Source organism: Oreochromis aureus, linkage group 12 (genome assembly GCF_013358895.1).
Source record: "Oreochromis aureus strain Israel breed Guangdong linkage group 12, ZZ_aureus, whole genome shotgun sequence".
In the NCBI taxonomy this organism is placed as follows: domain Eukaryota; kingdom Metazoa; phylum Chordata; class Actinopteri; order Cichliformes; family Cichlidae; genus Oreochromis; species Oreochromis aureus.
In genome coordinates, this window is record NC_052953.1 from 12,245,356 (window position 1) to 12,268,438 (window position 23,083).

Sequence of the window (23,083 nt, forward strand, 5' to 3'; positions counted from 1 at the left end):
TAAACAAAAACAAACACAGACAAAATTAAATTTTCCCCCTGTCTTTATAAGACAGTACACATGACTGGACTGTTTAATTGAATTGACAAAGTTGTTTGTTCTATATCAAACAAAATTATGGGGCTTTTTTTTTCTCCACTCAGGTTTTCTTTATGTGCTGCTCAGTGAGCCTGTAATTCTTTTGGTGGTGTAAAGCTAAGACTAGAGCTAATTACACAGCAACAGCTGCTGCTGGTTTCAGATAATAACAGAAAACGCAAGCGTGTCCACTTATTATGGGTAAACTAATCAGCTAGATTATATCATTGTAAAGTATAGCCCAGGCTTCATTTGGGGAAATCATTTACTTTATCCAGGAACAACAATGTTCATCCCTCAGTGAGCTGTTCTGCCTGTAAACCTACCGAACACCATCGTCTGAGGCTCTGTCACTTCCTCTTCAGTTTTTCTTTGGCTTTCTGCCTCCTCCAGTTTGTCCACCTGAGGGCAACAAAGAAGAGAGGACGGATTAGACATCACTCACACGCTTACTGTTGAAAGAAAGTGTCAGTTTATGGATTCTAGGTATCGTGCTCAATCGGTTTTTCATATTTCATAGATTTTTGGCAAAAACTTTGCAAATTCCAACATAAACTCTAATACCTGAGCTTTAAAAAAAAAAAAAAAAAAACACACTAAGGCTTTAATCCCACATCAAATTAATAAACACTGACAAACACAAGCAGTTAAAGAAGATATATGATCTTCATCTGTGAAAGACAAAACTACAATCACCACTTCACAGTGCAGCTAAAGGTGAGAGAAGATGCCATGCAGGTTTGGTGAGAATTTCTAATGAAGCTTGCAGTAAAAATGTTAAATGAAAATTTAAGGGTCAGTTTACCCAAATCACATTAAATAAAACAAGTTAACCTTTTATCACATCTAGTAGCATCAAATGACTTGTGACACTCCTGCTATCACCCCAATCCAACAGGTTCTGCTCTGAGCTTTAGTATACCATCTTTCATTCAAATACCATCTGTGATTCAAAGCTGTTGTTTTTTTATATTCAGCAGTAAATAATTTGCCTTTCAAAAAGTCTTAACATGGTCTGCATATTATGAATTCCAGATAAGAATGAACAATGACAAATTTGGAAAGGTGCTAATGTTCTAAAAGCTAAGTGCTTTATGCACCAGGAAGAAAGGCAGATTAACATCAATTCAACAAAGTAGCAACAAATCCAAAATTGCATCACAGCTTGACAATTTTGATATTTTATTTTAGTGATTTGTGTAAAACTGACCCTTTAAAAAGAAGAATTAAAGTAAGGTTTAAGGTTAAAAAAATATTTTAATACAAGGAGAGCAAAAGCTAAACAGTACGTTCCTAAATTCCAATTTTGTGCCATTAAAAGTGCTACAAGATTAAGTGGCAGTCACAACTTCAGCGTGCACCTGATTCACGGCTGCAAGCAGACCCTCCTGACTGAGTGTTTGTCACTGCTGGCCTAAAAATCAAGCTAGAAGCTCGCAGGTCAAGCTCATCCTTGTCAGGCGTACAGTAATTGTGAATTGTTTGTAGCACTAATCCTAATCCCTAAGTGCAAAGAAGTAATCAGGCACTGTGCTTTAACTGTGGAGAAGGCTGAATACTGAAGGTTTATAATGGAAGCTCGGTCAGCGCAGATTCATGTTGAGTCAGAATTACAAGAAATAAACATTTCTTAAAAAGTTGGCACAAAGGTGTAGAGAAAAGAACATGATATTTACATATACAATGGTATCACTGGGGTAAGCTGCCTGTTTAACATGCATGTACTGAACTACTTCATGTGAGGCGGGGTTGGGATTTCTCTACCTGATTAGCTGCTCAAACTGGCTGTTAGATTCTATCCCAACCTGTTTGACCAGTACCAAAGGTTTACCTACAACAAACCTAAACTGAAAAACTAAAACTAACTGAAAAGACTTTCACAAACTGAGGAAAGGGCACTACATAACCTTTGAGGTTATTGTTTGCAGCCCTGCACTAATTTCAACAATAAAAACTAAAACAAAGTGACCTTTAGTTAGAAACATGGGGGTGCATCGAGCAAGTCTAAAGCTAAAGCAGCTTTTTCTCTGTGATTGTCTTCTTTTCTGGGCTTTCAAAAAGCCTCCGTCAGATGGAAAGATCACAGTGTTTCAAGGCTTTAAAAATGCCACTTGACACAAGATGCAGCCCCAAGAGAGAGAAAAGTTAGAGGTAAGAGGTATCTGTTAGGCCAGGACAGGCTAATCCTGGTCCTGAAGAAGAAGAAAAAAAAAAAAAAGAAAAAAAGAAAAAAAATAGTGCACAGGCTTTGGCTCCAGAGTTTTTGCTTTAGACTACATTTACCTTCTTGCACTTGACAGCTAGAAAACACTTTCTAATCTACCAAACGTTCCTTTACTGCTGTATATTTACCCAAAATTAAGATGCAGACCATTTACTCAATTATAATACAGTCACTCTTCACTTTAACCAGTAAACATTATCCATTAAAAATTGTTATGTTTCATCTCTGTTGCATCAGATTTGTGTCAATGTCACCAAGTCATTATTATTTAGGCTCTAAAATACACTTTGGAATAAAAGGAGGTTAAAAATGTAATCATAAAAATGTTCATTTCACCTGGTCTGGTGGTGAGAGGCTATTTGTTTTAGCTTCTGATTATACTAACTCATATACTACTGCCACATTTAGCCAGATGTTTTTTTAATGTCTACACTGAAAAGTAGTTCTTTATTTCTCATGAACTTGTGTCAAATGGCCAAAAAACAAGAGAAATAAATAACTAAGATTAGGGCTCACTGGAAGAAAATTTTAAACCTGCTTAATCTGAACATGTACTGGCACAAGTGGAGCAAAAGCCTGCACACTATTACAGTTCTCCAGGACCAGACCTAGTTAGGCCAAACTCAATCTACAGTCCATGCTAGGTTCCTACATCGGAAACCTAAGAGATAAGTTACAGCAAAAACAGACAGACAGAACACAGAAGAGAATTTTTTTTAATAAAAAGGGCCAGAGACCGTCACCTTCGCTGCAAACTCATCAACCTGGAAAAGAACCCAAAGACATGACCTCACATATCTGCAGGTAGCACTGGTAAATACACTTTAAGGTCAATATGAAAATTTACATGTTTCGCTCTGGCTTGTAGTGACTTTTTTAAAAATCCATCTAGATTGTTTTGATGGAATTTGCATGGTTTTGGAAATACAAGCTGTGGTGACATCGTCGCTTGAAGGCTTGAATGTAACAGAACTAAATGACACTTTTAGTGTCTTGTGGTTCTTAAAGTGCCAAAAAAATTCATGCGACAAACTCGACATTAACACCTTTTCCCAGAAGTGTTGACCTAGTTGCACAAAATAATTGCACAAATCTTGTTGTGAGCACTTTCATATAGGAAATATCTTCTGCTGAGCAAACTACACCGGCTAATATAGATGGACAAACAGCACTGCAGGCCAGAGGGGAAAAAAAATGGGCTGAACTGTCCCTTTAAATATTATTACTTAAGAAGGCCTTAGTGTCTGCCTTCTTGTCTCACCATATATGTTTGACCTGTTTCTCAGAAATTGCAGACATATTAGATTACATCAACAACACCACATATTCTTCTTAAAATTACACAATAGTGAAATCTATTTTAGTGGTAAAGTTGACATCAGACATCTCCTGGTATTGATTGTCAGCACCAACCTTTCTGAGGTACTCTCTCATGACTTGGATAAAGTACGGCATGGCAAAGTCCATTATGTTGTGCCTCCAGGCCAGCTCCAGCACCACGTCGGGGTGCAGGAGATCATAGGAGGCAAACAGGCAGGCAGCAAAGCACTCCTTCCTGCCCTCCTCTAGGAACCACTGGAGTAATGTCTCTGCCAGCTCAGCATCCTTAGACTCCGCTGCATACAGCATGGCATCCTAGAAGAGACAAAAATGTAAAGTATCTGATTCACATGGCTGACCGAGTAAAAGATAAAATCCTTTATCTTCAAGTGTGAGAAATTAGCCAAAAGAATCATTCCTGTGAACAGATGCTATTTGCATGTGAAGTAAGCAAACACTGCCATCTATAGGTACATTGAGGAAATGGAACCTTTTAAAAGTCTCCTGTATTTTTAAGAGCTTTTCTATTTCTTGTTTTTCATTACCTTGTATAGTTTGTCCTTCTTGCAAAGCTCCACGCTCTGTCTCCAGCGGTTGTTGCCCTTATACAGATAAGCAGCAATACGCCTGAACTCAATCAGTTCATGCTTTTCTAACCTCTGAGCCAGCCCGATGGTGTCAAAGTTGTCATAAGCATCAATGGAGGCTCTCAGTCCCTGTGGATTACACACGGATAGAAATGCATTGCATTTGAGATCCAGAGGTAACAGCGTCCTGGGCACTGCTTCCTGTACCCATTTACACCAGTATGGTGTCTATCCTCAATCCATAACTGGCTCTGTGGATTTCAACATAAAGAGACTGGTGCTGGTGTGAAAAAGCAGGCGTCATCACAGCAAAACAAAATTGCTAGGTCTAAAATTGGAACCGCTGATATCAGCGAGAGGGGCTAGAAAATAACCTGTGATTTACAGCCAGGCCATAGATTGTGTCTTTATGATTTTCTTTACACAGATATTACTCTTTCTTTAGCTTTGTAGCATTTAATTGTCATACTTGTTTGAATGTTTAAAAAAATATATCCATAATGCTGGATAGATGCTTAAAACACAGTAAATAATACACAAGCGACAAAAAATGGCAACAAATAGGTCACATATTTGAGCTCTTTGTGTTTTACATCATGTGTTGTGATCAGTATAAGTCACAGAGCGGGCTGGCAAACCTGGTAGTCTTCCTCCTCTGTCAGCAGGTTGTTAAGAGCTTCATTGACAGACTTGTTATTGTGATTCTGCACAGACCTCAAGTAAGGCTTGACCAACTTCAGCTGGTTCATCTAAGAGAGAAAAAGCAACCCATGTCACACCATATCAGCGATGGGTCCAGTTTATTTAGAAAAACACATTTTATTTAATTTATGTTTTAAAAAGTGAGGCTGGCCATGCTGGTTGTTACTAGAGATGGACCGATCCGATATTACGTATCGGTATCGGTCCGATACTGACGTAAATTACTGGATCGGATATCGGAGAGAAATAAAAAATGTAATCCGATCCATTAAATCTCAAAAAAGCACCTCACAAAACTTGCGACAGGGCGTAACTCAGCTCATAACCGTAGCATGTCGGAGCAGTGTGCCCACGTGATAGAGCGGCTGTGTGTATTTGTAGCCTCGCCACCAAACCGGCATTTCATCTCCGAGGAAGTTATCCCAGAGAGAAGTAAAGCAAGTGTGTAAGTTCATCTCTGAATGTTTATAAAGCATTCCCGCGTTAAGCTTAACAACCGATATATGGAGCGACTGCCTCTCTCTCTCTCTCTCCTGCTGCTACTTCAATCGTGAAACTGATCAATGATCAGCTGATCGGCTTTTCTGTCGCGAGTCTGTCTCTCTTCTTTGTTTTTGGCCCACTTTGCACCAGAAAGAGGAAACCAGCGGCTGAACAACAGCAGCACGTTTAACCTTGATAAGCTGTTGTTAGAATTTATTTAATATTACTTTCTACACCAGGATCCTTTTCTACGTAGCTGACAGCTGGTAACTGTGCAGGGGCGGATCTAGCAAAGTTTAGCCAGGGGGGCAGGTAGGGCATTAACAGGGAAAAGGGGGCACAAAGACATACTTTTCTTTCTTATTCTCATTTAAAATGTCTAGCTTTTAATAAATAATTATCTGAATCTTACACCCAAAGTTTTAATCTGATGTAAAATGTATATTAGTTCATTACTGTATATAGTAACTGTTAAGTCTAATATACCCTAGTAAGCTATACTACTTTTTCCTTTGGGAAGGTACCATCTGTGCAGTCTGCAGTTCTGTTGAAGAAAGATGTTGAATCTATTTAATTATTCTTGAAAAATAATTTATTTCTGTGCATTTTTTTTTTTTTTTTTTTTTTCACACTGCATCAAATTAAAGTTGATTATGTCGATTAAGCATCATGAGGTGGAGGGTGGGGGGTGGTTCCCTATTTTTTTTTGCTGGGAGTTTGCAACCCTATCAGTTAGGTTGCTTAATATTTCTGCTAAGTACTCTTTAAAATACCAGAATAGGAAGGATGGAGTAGGTTTAAGTTTATTAGATTGATCAGTACTGCTGAACTATGAAATATTTTGGGTGCAGTGTATATTTTTTTTTTTTTTTTTTTTTTTTTTTTTTTTTCTCTTTACATACAGGTATAACAGAATAGCTTTAGTGTTGTTGTTTATTTAAACTTGAGTATGAACGTATACAAAATGCAGCAAGATATTAAAAAAAAGGTTTTATTGATTAAAAAACACACTATATCGGATTCATATCGGTATCGACAGATATCCAAATTTATGATATCGGTATCGGACATAAAAAAGTGGTATCGTGCCATCTCTAGTTGTTACCTTGCTAAAAAAGATGACAGCCCGGCTGTGGTCCAACCGAGGAGACAAAATGGTCAGCAGATCATTCAGTAGGAGGGGTTTGTAATCCAGATAGAAGGAAAGAGCCTTATAGTAGAGCTCCACATTGGCAACCTAAAGGATAAAAGAAAAAAGAAAAAAAACACAATAAATGATCAAATGATCATTTAAGCAGTTTGTGAAAATGATAAACATTTAAAAATAGCCGTGTTTACCTTTGCAATAATATCTTTGAAAAGCCCTTCTTTCCATGCGTCAGTCGGATGAGTCATCATAGTGATGACAGCGTTGTCATATTCCTCGTATTTATCGTAAAGGAAAACCAACTCTGCCCATAAATGAGAATGCTCTGCAGCACGAAGAACCTGGTAGACACAGAAAACATTTATTACTGTCAGAGATTTGTTTGTCTGGTCTAATAGATTTGATATATTTGAAGTAAAATGTCTTGAAGCTTTGAAAGGCTGACATCAAATAGATGATTTATTTTTTATGTAACCTACTCTTTTTGAGAGGCAGAAAAAAAAAAAAAAAAAAAAAAAAAAAACCACACATCACCAGACTGAGCCAAGAAAATCATTCATATCAAAACATAATTATTTTTTTAACCATTTATATAGATGCATTAATATGCATCTTTTGAAATAAGCAAAATATTAAAATAAAATAGTACTTTCATGCTTTTAAACATTTTAAAAACTCATTTTTTCACCTTCCTGACAACAGATATTTAAAGTTTTTAAAGGGTTATTTGAGGGCAAGATGACAAACAGTTGCATAAAGCTGGTAAATAAAAGAACTAGCTGTAAAAGACAGAAAAAACAAGTCAATTAATTTTCTGTCTGCTTCTCTTTTCATGGCGCTGATGAGAAGCAGAAATGTTCACTGAGTAATGAATCAAAAGATTTCATGGCACACAAGCAACCTCTTTGATCTGACAAAAGAAAGAACAGTTTTGAAACGGGCAAACGCGCACACATAGTAACAGAAACACTCTACCTTTGGGATGTTGACTCTGGACCAGAAGAGCTCCAGGTGCTCCCTCATCTTCTGAGGTTTGAACTTTGAGTAGAGGATGGCGAGCTCAGTGAACATACCCATATGGGCCCGCTCCAGACCCAAAGCAGCCTCAAGCAGAGCAATGAGTTCCTCAAAGTACCCGCGGTCCTGGTAGTAGCTGATAAGGTCCTCCAGCTCGTCAGCATGGATCACAATGTGAAGGCCGCAGATTTGTGCCAGACGAAACTCCTCGCCGTCCACGCATGCAAAACATACCTGAAAATAAATTAATGCATGAAACTGGAGACGGCCAACGATAAACGCACTTCTATCATTCATACCATCATGTTTTGCTACCTTTTCATGTAATCCTCTAATCATCAAGAATCTGTCATTTTTTACATGAAGTGACTATATTAGAAACACTGAGGTGACCTGAATTAAAAGCTGTAATAATAACAAAAACTGCAGCAAGAAAATCACTCAATTTCAATCTTATATGCACAGAAACAAAACAAAAATAATAATAAAATAAAAAGTCATAAAGCTGTTAAATCAGCCCCTTAAGTAGTTTTACAAATCTTGTTTATGATGCCTAGGCTCAGACTGCTGGGTGGTCATAACGCGTTTCTCTCCCTCACTGCTTTCTGTTTTTTTCCCCATGCATTTATAAGCGCTATTTATATTTATATCCACTATTGCATGTCACTGACATTTTGTTGTGTCCTGTTTTTGTTTACCATCTGTCTATCTTGTTTGTAAGGAACCGTTTGATCATTGGGGCTTCTGTCTGTAATGTCATAAAAATAAAGTTCCTTGAAATGACTACTCTTGAAATTGGGCACTATATCGATTCAGTTATGCTCAGTATAGCATTATGGCGTTGTTTCGTGTCTTTAGCCCCAGGTCTTTTAAATTAATCAGACAAAGCGGAGACCTGTAATTACACCGGATATTCCAAAGTGGTGCAACACATTTGGACAAGCTGTGATGCACCTCAGACAAGGAACAAACCAAGGCAGTAATCACTTTTAATCTTTTTTCTTTTTGGGGGGTTTGTCTCTCTCTGCATTTTGTCCTTTTTTAAATGCGTGTTTTCTGCCTTAAGACACTGTAAACTTAGAAAAGTTTTTGTCTTCTTTGTTGAGCATACTGAGTTTGCATGTAATGAAATGTTCTATATAAGTAAAATTGCTATATTGACACCTGATTATTGCATATTTCTATGTTTCTCTTTTTTTAATTCCCTGGTTTGGGGTACAGATGCAAATTAGCCATTTTCATCAAATCTGGCACTGATACACTGATATTCATTATCCTGCATGCTCCTTATTAAATAAAATAAATAATTAATGAGCATAAACTATAGATTATAGCAGCCATGTGCAATCCGTGGCTGTTCACAAATCCATACATTATTATTATTTTGCTGAGAGACAAATCAGATGAATCAGACACTCCAGAAATAATTATGACGTAGATCCTGACGTGAAGGGCACTTACAAGTTAAACACACCTACTATATTATCTCCTACACAGCAGCAGACTGCCACCGTGATGTGCAATCTGTTTTAATAGTGTGTGCACAAAATTTAAATTACTTTTAAGCCCAGTTAAAGGTGGTAATTTACCCTAGAGTATGATAATAGATTAAGAGAGTCAGACTATTTCATAGTCAAATTCTTGGTGCGCAGAGGCGCTTACCTCCTTCCATGTCCGTGTGCTGTTGGCTTTCCTGGCGCTGTCCACAGCTGCCTGGTACTCTCCCAGGTGGACTAATGTGGATGCAAGTCGAGCAAAGTTGGACACATTGTTATACAAAAGTTTGGCTGCTTCGTACATACCCTCCTCATAACATCTATCGCCCACCTGGAGAGGTAGAGATCAGATGATGAATATGCAGTTAACAATCATTTTCTGGCAAAGAACAAAAAGCACATTCTGCAACAGCTACACAACCCTTTAACACTACAGCTGGAACTTTTGTTGTTGTTTTTTTTACCTGCTGTATGTGAGCATTGTTGGGCCCGCTGACAAATTCTTCCAGCTCAGCCAGACGGTTAGTTTTAGCTAAAGCAAAGATCAGCTCCGTCTCCACGTAAGACTCTCTGGCTTTCTTCCGAGCCATCTGTAGAAACTTCACCAAATCCTCCCAGTTATCTAGAAACAGCAACACACTACAGATCAGCTCAGACCCAAGACTGATAAACATCATTAGCATGTTTTACCTGTAAATCAAAAACGTACTGTTCTTGCTGGCTGCGTTGACCACCTCCATGTACGCTGACGGGTCAACGGCTTTAATATATGAATCAATAGCTTCCTTGACCAGGTCTCTGTGCAGCTGGGCTCTTGCTAACTGACTCCACACTGCAGGCTCATTACAGCGCTCAGCAAACTCATAGGCACGGTCTAAGTTCCCTATGTGCTCTATCAGTACCTAGAGGGATACAAAATTCAAAAAAAATATAAGAGATGGCTATAATCTGTGAGCCAACATGAGAAAATAATAGAAAACAGTGGGACTAGCATTTTTAAGGCTCATTTGTTTTCACTATTACGTAGAGGTGCTAAATTCACAGTGATTAAGAGACACTGATGAAACCTGCTATCATTGGCAAATGACTTTGTTAGTTTAGTTAACGGGCTTACCCACAAGAACTTTTAATGGCCCAGATTTAGGAAAGGTAACTATCAATTCATTCATTAATCCACTGATTTTCTTAAATGTTTTTCTAACTTTGGTAGGAGAGCCCGGGAGATTATCCCAGTTCTTACAGGTCGAGAGATGAGGTATACCCTGACACATGAAATATAAACATCCCCAACTAAAAATGTTGCAACAAATTATTTTACAAAAAGAAATGGAAATTTTTACTTAATCGAGTAAAATAAATGCACATATTAATGTAAATTTTTATAGAGAAAAAGTTCTGTGATTAGAAACTTTAGCTTACTGTAACTTCGACCTCCAGCATCAGTGCAGTTTTAGCAGGATTATGTTTGTTTTTACCTGAATGGCTGAGGTGTTCACATCAAACTTCTTGAAAATAGCAAACGCCTCTTCAAAGAGCTCGTTGCTGATAGCAATGTTTGCAATATCTGGAGCATCGTAGTTGTCTAGCCTGTTAATGTACTCCATCACACGAGTGCGATCTGCCTTGATGGCTGTTAAAATAAGCAAGTTCTGCAGGTTTCTGCAAAAAATAAAAAAAGTTAGAAAAATGGTTGCACGTAAATGATCACCATGCAGAATAAGCTGTGAGCCTGATGTACCTGTGTTCACTGAAGACTGAATTATCAAGTACGATTTTCTCCAGAAGTTCAATCAGCTCATTGGGCAGGTCTGCGGTCATGAAGGCCTTCACTGTGACCGACACCTCCTCTGGGTCTTGGGTTTCTGACAGAGCTGTCTGCACCACCTGAAAGGAGGAAAATTGAAAATAAATGTTGAGGACAAAAAAAAAAAAAAAAAACCCCACACAATTCATGTTTGTGTACTTTACTTTAAAAGAAGAGTTGCAGGATCCCTTACCTGGTCGATGAGCTGTCTTCTAAAAGGATTGTTTTCTTCTAACACATTCGCCCAAAGCTCTGGATCTTTCCGCCGTACCAGATATCGAGCCTCACTCTTAAATAATGAATTCTCATTGCACACCTGACATGAACAAATAGTTTAAAACGCATTCATTATAATTATTTAAACTATGACACTAAAGCCATACATTGTGATCTACATACTTTGATGAGCTCCAGATCACACTGCCCTCTCTCATAAGCCACACAGGCCAGGTGGGGGTCTCTCTTCTCACAGTAGCGTCCAACCACGGCGCTGTCATAGAACGGGTTCTCCTTTAGGAAGCGCTCAGGTGTGTTGTTGCTGTCAATGTAGATCTTGGCCAAGGCGTTATGGGTAGCTGGCTCCTCGCATCCTTCATGGATACGAGACTCCAGCCATGGCAACAGAAGTTTCAACCTGATAACAGAAACTGTACGTTAATATAAAGCTTCATTACATAATACCTAGGAGAAGCTTTTAAAATTCATTTCATGGCAAGGACTGGTAAAAGCACACATTATATTTCTAAGATGATGCTACACTGTAGCTTTTTCCTGTGATGTAATGCACAGCCAGAAGACTAGATGGCAGCATTGTCCACTCAGCAGGCCAATTGATTCATGTTTTAGGGTTTCTCACTTTCACCTTTGTTCATACAGACTAAATAGCTTCATTAAATGAGAAAAAGTTATTCTGATGGTTGACACTGAGGTATTGATGAAACATAATGACAACCTGAGAGAATCCACACTAGAAATCACCTTTGGTGTTAAAATTAATATTTTAATTTCAACTTCATGAATGCATTAAACTAACAAGTATGCACTGAGCAAACACAAAGATAAATGTCTGTATATTTACATTCATGTATCACACTCCTGTTTCTGAATGCTTGACGATTTATAGGCATCAGCTAAAGAGATCATGATTCTTTACTATTGATCGCCTCAAGGTTTATTGGAAAAGAAACAATTTTCAAGTTAGTATTTGTTCTTTTCCTTCAATGACTTGAGGGGAAAAAACGCACATAACTAAGTGGTTCAGGCAAACCGCAAACATGTCTTGCAATCTGATCTATCATTTAAACTCATTCCTACAGAAGTTAGATTTAACAGCTTTTATGTACCAGCATGATACCTGCACATTAAAGGCCAGGTCATTTCAGAAGCAGCTATAAGAGATCACAGGAAATCGTTTTACCCTTTAGTCTTACCTGTTCCTTTTCTCTACCTCGTCCACCAGCTCATCAGTGGAAAACTGCCCTCTGACCACCATGATCAGGTTCTTAATAACATCCTCAGAACAATCCACATCCAATAAACCACCAATCACCACTGGTAAACGACTGGGGTTCACCTGAAAGCAAGTGGGTAGGATTCAAAATAGAGAAGCATCATACAGCTCAATAACGATAACTAGATAATAATCAGATTATGTATAAAGTCACCCGAGCTGTAGATCTTACCTTCTGTACATAGATTTCGATGTATTTCTGCAGACTGTTGCGGTAAAGGTAGAGAACCAGGTCGTGGACAAAGTCAAAACGATCGCACACAATGATAAGAGGAAGCTGGTCTGTTAGCTTTGCTTCCTAGAAGCAGAAGAAACATGAGGTTTATTATGAATTAACTGGGGGAGATGCTAATATCAGAAAAATATGCTAGGGGATCTTTACACCTTGAGGAAGTTTTTAACCCTGTCTGGGTCGTAACAGTTGCTTTCTCTACAGATTCTCTCCACTTCTTTGATCTGGCCGGTCTTACAGGCAGCCTGGATGTATTTAAAGTGAACATCGGGCTCTTGGCTGAAATTCACAATCGACCCAAGGAAGTAAAACAAGCCTTGTAGAGAGATGAGAGGGGAGAAACAACACGGTGGTTAAGTTAATCTACTGTGAATTAAAACCTGCAGAAAATGAGGAAAAACCATTGCACCTACCTTCATAACTCTTGAAGGATTCAAAAAGCTCCACTAACGCTTGAGTTCCCAGCTGTTCGTGATATTTAGATGCTACCTGGACACACAGCTGCAGGTTCTGCCTGATATTAGCCGACAGCATGGCCCTTAAACACTCTAAAGAGTCTTCAACTGACAAGGAGCCAAAAAAGTTCACCAGCCACTAAAAAGAAAAAAGAAAATGGGGTGAAAGTGAGGCAACATGTTGAGCACAGAGGAATATGGAGTCATTTCAGGAAGCATTTTCACACATTAAATAGTAAAATGAAGCCACTCCCAAGAGAGCAAAATACAAGCATCATTGCCCTTCTACAGCCATACCTCAGGGTTGAGCAGATGTGTGTGAACCACGGCTCGTTTGATATCGTACAGGTCAGTGTAGTGTTCAAGAGCTCTCTGTAGCAGTCCTGCCTTCTCACACAGCTGAGCAACATGGGCACGGTCATAGTGCGTGAACATCTGGTTCCCAAGGATTGCATCTGCTACCTAAAACAGTGCATACGCACACATGAGCAAACACACTGTATTTAACATTATTAAAGCCAAGCTTGCTCTTTTGTAAGCAGGAGAGTCTGAACATTAACATTCACCTGGGGGGCGTGTATTAGGTTCATCTCAAGCAGACGTGTCTGTAAGTGACCTTCTGCTGGGCGGTTGTTCTTTAAAGCATCCAATAGGAAGGAGGTGCACTGCTGGATCAGACTACCCTCCATAAACACATCAACAATCTACCAAAGAGCATGAGAGAAAAGAGCAGTCAAAACACAAATAGCTAGACAAAGTTCTCTTTTTTTTTTTTTTTTTTTTTTTTTTTTTTTCAGACCATCTGTGAACAATGATTTGAGTTAGCATGCAAAGGCTTGAGTTGCAAACTATTAAACACCACAGGCCCGGTAGCCAGATGTTTCTGTTTTGCAGATGTCAGTAAACATGAAAAGTTCACATCTGAAAAGCAAAGGTTGCCTTAACACCATCACTTTTCATAAAGTCATCATATTCCCTGTTTGAGATTAGGACAGAGTGGAGTGATGATGTGGCTTTAAAGGGGGGGAGCGGGCGACTGACTCAGTGAATTCCTGGCATTGCTGCCACATCTGGAATAACACATATGCAGGCTCCCACACTGGGCACTTTGTGCGTTTGCGTGCATGTATAAGGGTAAACAGGCACATGCATTTTAAAGGGAGCACACAAGCAGGATGTCTCCAGTGAGAGAGGCGTTCACGTTTGTGCGTGTTTACCTGGTTGATGTTGGCCAGTGGTTCCTCATCCTGGACCAGCATCTGAGCAAACTGCAGACCCTGGTCTGGATTCACACGCATCACATTCCTCAACAGAAACACCCAGTCTGGGGTATATCCCACCTACACGAATGCAGAAGGATAAAAATGCACTTTCAAGCATCAATGCAATGCTATAAACGTACTGCATGCCTGCTATTTGTGCAATGCTCAAAATTTAAATAGAAACACAATAAGCCTTCTGATTACCTTTTTAGCATACAACACTATCTTCTGGAATTGGCCAGTCTCTGCAAAGCACTGGATGACCTTGTTGGGGACATTTGCTCTGAGGTACACACTAAGCGCGAGAGTAGGGTCAGAGGCCTTCACCAGGTCTCCCAGCTCCTCTGAGCACTCCAGCTACAACACAACAGGAGGAAAGCTACTTCACTTACACTGCTCACTGTAAAATAAACAAAATAAATGTATATCTACAAATCTGCCTCGTTTCTTTAATTCTCCAATTATACCTTGTCCTCTTTCAGCCATTTCTCCAGTAGTTGCTTGCGGCCCTGTTGCAAGACGGGCCTGCACAGCTCCAGAGACTCAAACTTGTTGAGCTGGCCCTGGTCCAGAAGAATACCAAAATACTGCAGCAGTGGAGAGGCTTGACCCGGCTGGGCCGGGACACTCTGAAACTTGCGGATGGTTTCTGCTGTTCGCAGGATACCCTGAGGCGAGGAAAGACATCAAAGAATGAAGGAATTATTAGTCATAGAGTAAAAAACAAAACAAAAGCAGATTCCATGGAATGTTTTAAAGGAGAACTTAATGTTTATTGCCGTGTTTTCACATGAACATATATGGGATTCTTTTTGTGTTTCGTTTTTCAGTGCTGAATCACAGTGTGTGTAACCGTCATAGTTTTAAGCACCAACAGAAAAATATTTGACAATTTGATTCTGTGAAAATGCAAGACTCCTTATGCAGTTCTCACCCACACGTGGTTCATATTAGCATAGGCAAGAATGACAAAACGGCAGCAGAGACAGGCGTACCTTGGGTGCTGATGCAGCAACCTTCGCAGCCTCTGAGTAACTTCCCTGGGCAAACAGAGTGTTGAACTTCCTGGCAAAAAGCTCCTCTGCCCCAGCAAGGTTTGACCTGACAGCTATCCTCAGGGCAAGATCGGGGTTCTGCAGCACGTTGGTGGCATAGTTTACAATGTTCTCCTCTTCCACACATACTGACAAAACCTATAATAAAAAAGGAACAGATAATAATTAAGAACTGCACAGTAAAAATAAGTTAAGAAATGTGTCCAGTTAACAGTACAGTTTAAGAATGTCTGCCAAGCATAGCTAGCCAAAAAATTACAGTCAAATTATCCACTATGAATAAAAATTTCACTTGACAATTTGTTCTGCACGCACTCACGGTCCGTTTGCTTCTCACCTGTCCCTTCTTATTGACACCAATGATTCCCGAGGTGGCTTCGTGAGGAGCAGTTACAAAGATGGTCTCAGCACTGATTCGGTTCATGTAAATACACACTCCAGACTCCAGGTCATACAGGTGAATGTAACCATACTTGGTGATCAAGTATATTACGCCATGCTTACTACCAATCTGAGGAGAATAATTAGAAAGAGAAACATTCAGGAGTGACCCATAATGTGGTGAGCAGAGTACAGTAGAAGAAATCTCATTTTCTTTACCTGCATAGCAACAGGAAAGTCTGTCTGGGCCTCTGGTGGGAAAAACACATCCACAGCTTTCTTAGCAAATGGCTGGTTTCCTGCAGCTGGCTGACCAACTTCGATGATGTGTAACTGGTAGAAGTAAACCAAGACAACAGTAAAGCAAATGAGACCAAAAAGAACATCAGAGTTGAGGATTTGTACATTAATAAACTTTCCTGATGTTACCATATAGGAACTTCAATTTTAACCAAAAGCCATGAAGCATAAAAGTTATTTCATATGATTCTAACATAAACATTACTCTTTCAAAGCACTTCAAAGCAGTTTGCTTAGCAGCTAAAACCACAGATAGCATCATGGGTACATTCGAATGGCCTTCACCTTTCCCCCAGCCTGTGAGCGCACAGCAAAACAGAAGAGAGTGGAAGGTTTGGCATTTCCCTCCACTTTGAACTCCCCGAAGGCAGCAGCATGGCCCTCGATGGGCTGGGACACTTTCCTGTCAACGGAGTACAGCTGCATTGCTCCGACCACACGGTTTTGCTGGAGGACAAGGAAAAAGAAAAAAAAAAGGGTAGGGGAAAAAAATTGATGTGTTCAAGTCATTAAGGATCAAAGATACAGGTTTAAATTTCAGGCAGTGTGTTTGTATGTGTATGTGAACAAATGGTAGGTATTATCTGTGCATTTGGTTAGATATGGGTAAACAAACTGTTTGCTTAATTGATTTACATATACATATAAAACAAGTTTACTTTGAAATATGTATGCATGTTGTCATACTTTGACATAGTCCTCTAGATCCAGACTCCTTTAGAAAAACAGAAAAAGAGTGGTGTATTGATTTTCTTATTGAGATTCAGCAAGTCAGCAATAAAGACATGTGTCCATCCATTTTTCTTTCACCTATTCAAGGCCAGGTCACAGGGTGCAGCAACCTAAGCAGAGAAGCCCAGACCTCCCTCTCCCCAACCGCCTCCTCCATCTCATTCAGGCGAGCAAAGAGATGTCATCTTTTCAGTGTGTCCTACTCTTTGACCTCCTCCCACTATGACATGTCCAGAACACCTTGCCCAGCAGACACACAGGAGGTATCCCAGTCTGATACCTAAGCTTGATCCTTCAGACAAAACCTATTTCTTGTGCTCTTCAGTTATTACCAAAAGCTTGTGACCATAGCTGAGGGTAGGGGCGTAGATCAACTGGTAAATGCTTCACTTTTACACTCCGCTCTGTTTACCACAACGGACCGGTATAACATCCTCATCACTGCGGATGCGGCATCAATCCATCTGTCAGTCTCCCGCTCCCCTCACTTGTGAATAAGACTCAGAGATACTTAAACTCCTTCACTTGGGACAGCAACTCTGACCTGGAATAGGCACTCTACCCTTTTCCAGCTGCAAACCATGGCCTCAGAGCTGGAGGTGCTAATTATCATCAATGCCGCTTCCCACTCGGCTGCGAACCACTCAAATGCAATCTGTAGGCCACCACCTGATGAAGCCAACAGAACCACAAGATCCACAAAAGGCAGAGACACGATCATGAGGCTAACAAAGTGGAAGCCTCGGCTACTCCTAGAAATTCTGTTCATAAAAATCATGAACAGAATCTGTGACAAAGCGCCCACCGGGAACGAGTCCGGCTTACAGCCAAAAAAAACCAAAAAACATCCGACTCTTTGTGTAAGAGAAGGATAAAATGCTGCGAGGCTGGTTACAGCAGAAATTTCTGGGAAGCTTAATTGTTAGAATTTCATGCCACTGTTCTCAGAATGTGTCTTTTATGTGTTCGTGGACACTAAATTGTGTTTTTTTTTAATGACATTATACACCCTTATTGGCATAATACAATGGCATAACAGCTTGATCTCTTTATCCTCCCCTTCAGTCAGCAAACAATAAATCTGGGAAGTGATGAGGTTCCAAGTTTATTGGTTCCTGTAGACAGTAGATGATCCAGTCATTGGTTAGGAATGCAGAATTTTTTTTTTTTTAAGCTAATTCACTGTTGCACAATAGTTAAAGGTTTCAAAACTTAGTATGGTAAAAACAATTTTTTTTGCTTTCCAGTGTTTACCTGCGTACAGCCAAAACCTTCCAGCCCAGTGAAAAGAACAAAGGTTGACCTCAGATAAAGTGTTTTTTGTGTGATCTTTTGTCCAATAAGGCAATAAACAGGGATTGGAGAGATAAATATTCCTTTCGCAGAAAATGTTTATATCATCTGTGTTTTCATACCTGTGCAGAAATCCCTATCAGCAGTAACCACTTCTGTTGTTCGTCAGTTCTGTAGTTAATGATCTGACATCCGGCCAGACTGGCGTGCCGATCGAATACTTTGGTCGGTTGGGAATCCCCCTCCATGCTCCAGTGATAGACGGCAGTATCTGTCACCAAGGCCACGGTGTTTACAGAGATCCACTTCCAGAACATGACCTCCTCTGACATGGTGTGAGCCTTCATCTTACTCTTCATCTCAATGTTGAAGATCTGCAGCGTCTTGGCAGCTGAGGGTCGGTAAAGAAACAGAGACGTGAGACGAAACAGGCAAGAAAGAAGTAGTCAAATAACTCCAAACAACAAATTAAATAGCTGTTCTAAGTAACACACAGACCCGCAGATGAACACGTCTGCCTCGAAATAGTTAGAAAATAAACAGTTCCAATTAAAAGTAGCTCTATTTATTCAGAGAGGAAAAGTTTTAATAGCTTGTTCTTTTGAGTGGCGAAGACCTAGTTTCTGCCAAGACTTGATGATTTTCTTTAATGTAACTACTGTTCCATGCTGTGAGCACCACTGTAATGGGGAACTGAGGGAGTTTTCTGACACAAGTATTCAAAACTCGTGTCAGAAATAAAGAGCAAATAAAAATTATATCTGAACTGCTCGATATTGTTTGTAAGCCAGGGAAGCACCACTCTTTACTGAGTGACCTGACCCGCAGCTACAGAAAGCAGACGGCAGCTTTTGAAGATGTCACAATTGACTAAACACAGATACAACCTCCATTTACCCAAAAAACTTAATGAAAAACAAACAGGTGATGTAATGCATGACTCATGTAAATACTAGAGCTGCTGTACAAACTTGCAAACTGCCATCAGCACGCACACAGCCTTTACGATACATGAATGGCATCCCTTATGTGCAGGAAGGAAAGATCTGAACATCGATTACGGCTGCTGGCACACGCTCACACAAGCGAGCAAAGGTGCACAAAGAGTGCCCCAGCTCCTCTCACTGTATAACATCTGATGATGCATACCACACATACACTCTACCAGCATACAAGTCATGCTAACACATAATTCTCATAAAAGTAGGGCATTTGCCAGAAGATTAGGCTGGGGTGTGGGTGTGCGTGTGATATTGAGGTGACTTTCTTGTAGCCGTCTGTGTTTTGATTGATCAGTGGTCGAAATAGATGTGCATAGTTAAAAGGGATACAGGGGATAGCTTTTATGAGAGAGACATGGCCAGTGTATCATCACAACAGTGTGCCAGACGGGTAGACAGATAGAAAGCAACTCACCATCTGAGAAATGACAGAAAGCAAAGGAGAAAAAGCAAAGTGTCAATCAGGTAAGAATGAGAAGACAAAGATAGACCATAAGGAAAGGGGCAAACAGGGAATACTGTCCTTAAAAGGAGGAGGGAGGCAGGGGGAGGAGGGAGAGAGAGAAGCATTATAAGCAAATCATCCTGATCAGCGCTTGTGTTTGTGCTCTAAGGGTTAGTTTCAGTGACAGGTGATCAATTTTCACAACCAATTTACTACACTCGAGTAATAGACGTGAGTGCACTCAGCATATTTACAACATTGACAGGCATTAATCTTTGCTGCAGCTTTCCCACAGCCTTTCTAGTGAATGGCTAAATCTGTTAAAACTAAAAGCAAATAAACAGTGCAGAGGCCATGCAGACTTCATTCTGGGACTTTAAACAATAATACAATACTTTGCGCTTAATATAGGGCCACCAGTAATAAAAGCCAACAGTTTTGACTCTTTCTTTTGTCTCTCAACAATACAGTATTTCTCATCTATTGGCTACTGCTGCCTAAATGTGTTGTGTCATTTCTATATGCGTCATCATCATCGTACCTTTGAGGGCGATGACTTTGCTGGCGGGGTTCATGATGGCACTGTCGGCAGAGATTGGTCTCCTGATTGGGTTGGTGGGATCGGACATGTCCACAATCACCACCTGGTTCTGCTCGCCCACCTTCTCACGGATGCAGATGAACTTGTCCGACTCCATCGTCAGATAGCTGAACCCAATGTTGGCTGGGTTTACGCCCAGGTTCTGCAGCTAAAAAACAGTTTTGAGAAAATAAACGTGAGAACCTTTAGCTTAATTATGTTACCCCATTTTATAGTGGTGGAGTATCATATAACGGTCAGTAAGCTAGTCAGTAGCTGGAAACAGATACAAGTGCATTTTCAAGTGGCTAAACAGTTTATAAAAATGATAATAGATGCAATTACATTTAAAGAAAGAGCTTTCTTTAGGGGTACGACCACAGGCATGTCTTAACAAAAACACAGAACACAAAACGGGTAGGAGCTAATGATATATCATAAGCTGTAGCTAGTGATATATATGACATGATTGTTTGCTACCAGTTTCATCTAGAGGAGCAGGAACCTGTCCCCCCCCCCTCCCCTAAAACACGGGTTTGTAACACAGAGTTAGCTTAGAAGAGCAATTACAGTCTCGTTTTTGTGATAAACATGAAGCTAAATTCAAAAGGCGATTAGCTTAGCTTAGCATAAAGAAAGGAAATTGAGGGAAAACAGCTAGCCAGGCTCTGTAAAAAAAAAAAAAAAAGAAGTGTAACAAGATGCATACACAAGCCCTAAAAGCTCCTAGATTCATTTACATACATAATATGAACCATGTCTTTGTGTTGACAGTTCACTGTCGATCTTTCTTTAAGTATTTATATGTTAGCTAAAGTACATATAATAAACAAACACTGAAAACCCCGCTTTTTAGTAAGCACTGTTAATTAACTGGAAATTGTAGTTTATAGTACTTTGAGTGGTTGGTAAGACTACAAAAGGTCTATATAAATGCAAATATACTGTAGTACATTAATTATTATAGACTGTATTATAGCTGATAAGAGACATTGCATTCTGTTGGCAGACACACATTTTGTATGTATATTTAGTATACACAGTATAGTGCATTTTGTAATAAAAGTAATTAAAAATTAATTATTGGTCAGTGAGCCCATCCTCATTCGCAGGCGAACAGCTGCTGCCAGTTTGTGAGAAATATGCATAAGGTGACACAAAGCTATAAAACAGAATTACATTTCATTCTCTTAATTTTCATTTTTACACAGCATCCCAACTTTTACAGAATTGGGGCTGTGAAAGCAAAACTCAGCCACAAGCACAATATTCCTGCTTTAATACTATGCTTTTGTTGCAACAACTTAAAATGTGGTGAGAAAATATATGTGGGAGCAGCTGCCATTTGCTTTTTAGGGGAAGAAAAAGTAGTGATTGATGGATCAAAACAGGGACTTGATTAAAATAGCAGCAGGTCTGCTCAAGTTTTCCAGGGATACTCTTAAAGGTCGTTTTCCCATACAGGAGGTCTGGTCGGTGGTACATGGAGCCAGGGGACAAGCGTGGGCACACAGCTGGATGTTAACTAAACAGAGCTTTATTTTAGATTTATTTCACACACGCTGGCAATAATTTCCAGAATTTCCTGAAGGCGTTAGAGAGTTTTTTTTGGGGGGGGGGGGGTTATAAATAGTAATGCTGTCATTGTACTTATCATCACATCTCACATATCTACTACTTAATTTTATTAAAGGTCGACTGGACCTTGACAGTGTATTTAATCATCCTTTTAAGCAGCTAGCTGTAAATAAAGTTTCATTACCACTAAAAAAATTTTTTTTTAAAAAACCCAAGAGATTCACTAAAACCAAGTACACATAAGAATATTTTAATAAAGCACCATCAGCAAATTCAATTCATTAGCGCATTTATTTTCCTAATGAGAAGAAGTCAGAAAACACAACAACACAAAAATTTGCACTGCCTCAAAACTAACAAACATGAAAAAGTCCAGTTTGGTTGAATAGAGGAATTACTGCACACAATGTCAAACTAACTGAACTGAGAGGACAGACAGAAATATGCACTCTCCCTCTGATGACTGAACTGACTGCATTATGCAGTCTGAGGCAAGCGGAAAGGAATCCTTACGCTCATCACAAGGACTGTACTATCTCGCAGTTGGCTGATAGAGCAGGAAAACAAATCATGACCGCTGAGCCATTTAAATCATGTCATCTCCAAAACAGGAAGGATGCAGCAGTCTTCAGCCTGGGGTGATCAGAGGGGCTGCTTCCAAGAAAATAGAATTTTCCTTAATTAATTACATCCAAAATATTTTTAGATTTTCACTTATACCAGGTGATAACTTTAGGATAGGCTACACTTATCAGTATTTTCATGTGTACAGTGGTTTTTTAGGGGGGGAAATGCATGCAGTTATCACCAAACACAGTTATTAGTTTTTTGGCCTCTTTTTAGATTTTTGTTGTTTTTTTTCAAGACCTACAGTCCTGTGACCAATCAAAAGACAGAACTGATGCAGACCACGAAATTCAGTTTCTTCCCTTAAAATGCTCTGCCACAGCAGCCACCTTCAGTTGCTTCTTCTTTGTGGATCTTTCTACGTTCAGTTTTGTATTTAACAACTGAAAATCTGCTCTGCTGAGTTGAGATCGGGCGACTGACTTGGTCACTGAAGAAGAATTTCATATTTCTTTGCCTTGAGAAACTCTTGGGTTGCTTTTGCAATATGCTTCAGGTCATTATCCATCTGCACCATAAAGTATCATCCAATCAGTTTTGCTGCATTTGGCTGAATGTGAGCAGAGAGTATATCCCTATACATTTCACAATTCCTCCTGCTGTTTCTATCAGCAGACACATCATCTAGTAACCCAGTTCCACTGGTAACCATACATGCCCATGCCATAACAATGCCTCCATCCTCGTGTTTGATAGAAAATGAGGTATGACTCCTCATTCTCCATACTTTTCTCTTCCCATCATTCTGGTACAAGTTCATCTTGGTTTCATTTT

At 39.6% G+C, this 23,083-nt stretch overlaps 1 protein-coding gene across 3 annotated transcripts in view; it reads right to left on the minus strand.

Annotated features, from left to right (window-relative positions):
• The window catches only part of cltcl1 (clathrin, heavy chain-like 1), a 29,919-nt gene that overhangs the window by 1,503 nt on the left and 5,333 nt on the right, over positions 1 to 23,083 (minus strand). The window contains exons 2-31 of one of the 3 annotated variants that reach the window (XM_039620301.1): positions 20,066 to 20,273; positions 18,201 to 18,469; positions 16,339 to 16,500; positions 15,973 to 16,086; positions 15,710 to 15,883; positions 15,313 to 15,510; positions 14,785 to 14,985; positions 14,522 to 14,674; positions 14,273 to 14,395; positions 13,622 to 13,759; positions 13,353 to 13,517; positions 13,014 to 13,194; positions 12,753 to 12,916; positions 12,541 to 12,666; positions 12,289 to 12,431; positions 11,258 to 11,492; positions 11,052 to 11,174; positions 10,793 to 10,938; positions 10,530 to 10,713; positions 9,764 to 9,956; positions 9,519 to 9,676; positions 9,221 to 9,385; positions 7,517 to 7,792; positions 6,733 to 6,882; positions 6,500 to 6,631; positions 4,848 to 4,958; positions 4,168 to 4,338; positions 3,716 to 3,937; positions 3,046 to 3,066; positions 405 to 480 (exon numbers count right to left, since the gene is read on the minus strand). In XM_039620301.1, coding sequence (XP_039476235.1) covers positions 405 to 480; positions 3,046 to 3,066; positions 3,716 to 3,937; positions 4,168 to 4,338; positions 4,848 to 4,958; positions 6,500 to 6,631; positions 6,733 to 6,882; positions 7,517 to 7,792; positions 9,221 to 9,385; positions 9,519 to 9,676; positions 9,764 to 9,956; positions 10,530 to 10,713; positions 10,793 to 10,938; positions 11,052 to 11,174; positions 11,258 to 11,492; positions 12,289 to 12,431; positions 12,541 to 12,666; positions 12,753 to 12,916; positions 13,014 to 13,194; positions 13,353 to 13,517; positions 13,622 to 13,759; positions 14,273 to 14,395; positions 14,522 to 14,674; positions 14,785 to 14,985; positions 15,313 to 15,510; positions 15,710 to 15,883; positions 15,973 to 16,086; positions 16,339 to 16,500; positions 18,201 to 18,469; positions 20,066 to 20,273 — 4,882 coding nt within the window. Of the gene's footprint in view, positions 1 to 404; positions 481 to 3,039; positions 3,067 to 3,715; positions 3,938 to 4,167; positions 4,339 to 4,847; positions 4,959 to 6,499; positions 6,632 to 6,732; positions 6,883 to 7,516; positions 7,793 to 9,220; positions 9,386 to 9,518; positions 9,677 to 9,763; positions 9,957 to 10,529; positions 10,714 to 10,792; positions 10,939 to 11,051; positions 11,175 to 11,257; positions 11,493 to 12,288; positions 12,432 to 12,540; positions 12,667 to 12,752; positions 12,917 to 13,013; positions 13,195 to 13,352; positions 13,518 to 13,621; positions 13,760 to 14,272; positions 14,396 to 14,521; positions 14,675 to 14,784; positions 14,986 to 15,312; positions 15,511 to 15,709; positions 15,884 to 15,972; positions 16,087 to 16,338; positions 16,501 to 18,200; positions 18,470 to 20,065; positions 20,274 to 23,083 lie in introns of all 3 variants that reach the window. The other 2 variants (XM_031728006.2, XM_031728008.2) reach the window with 2 other exon arrangements.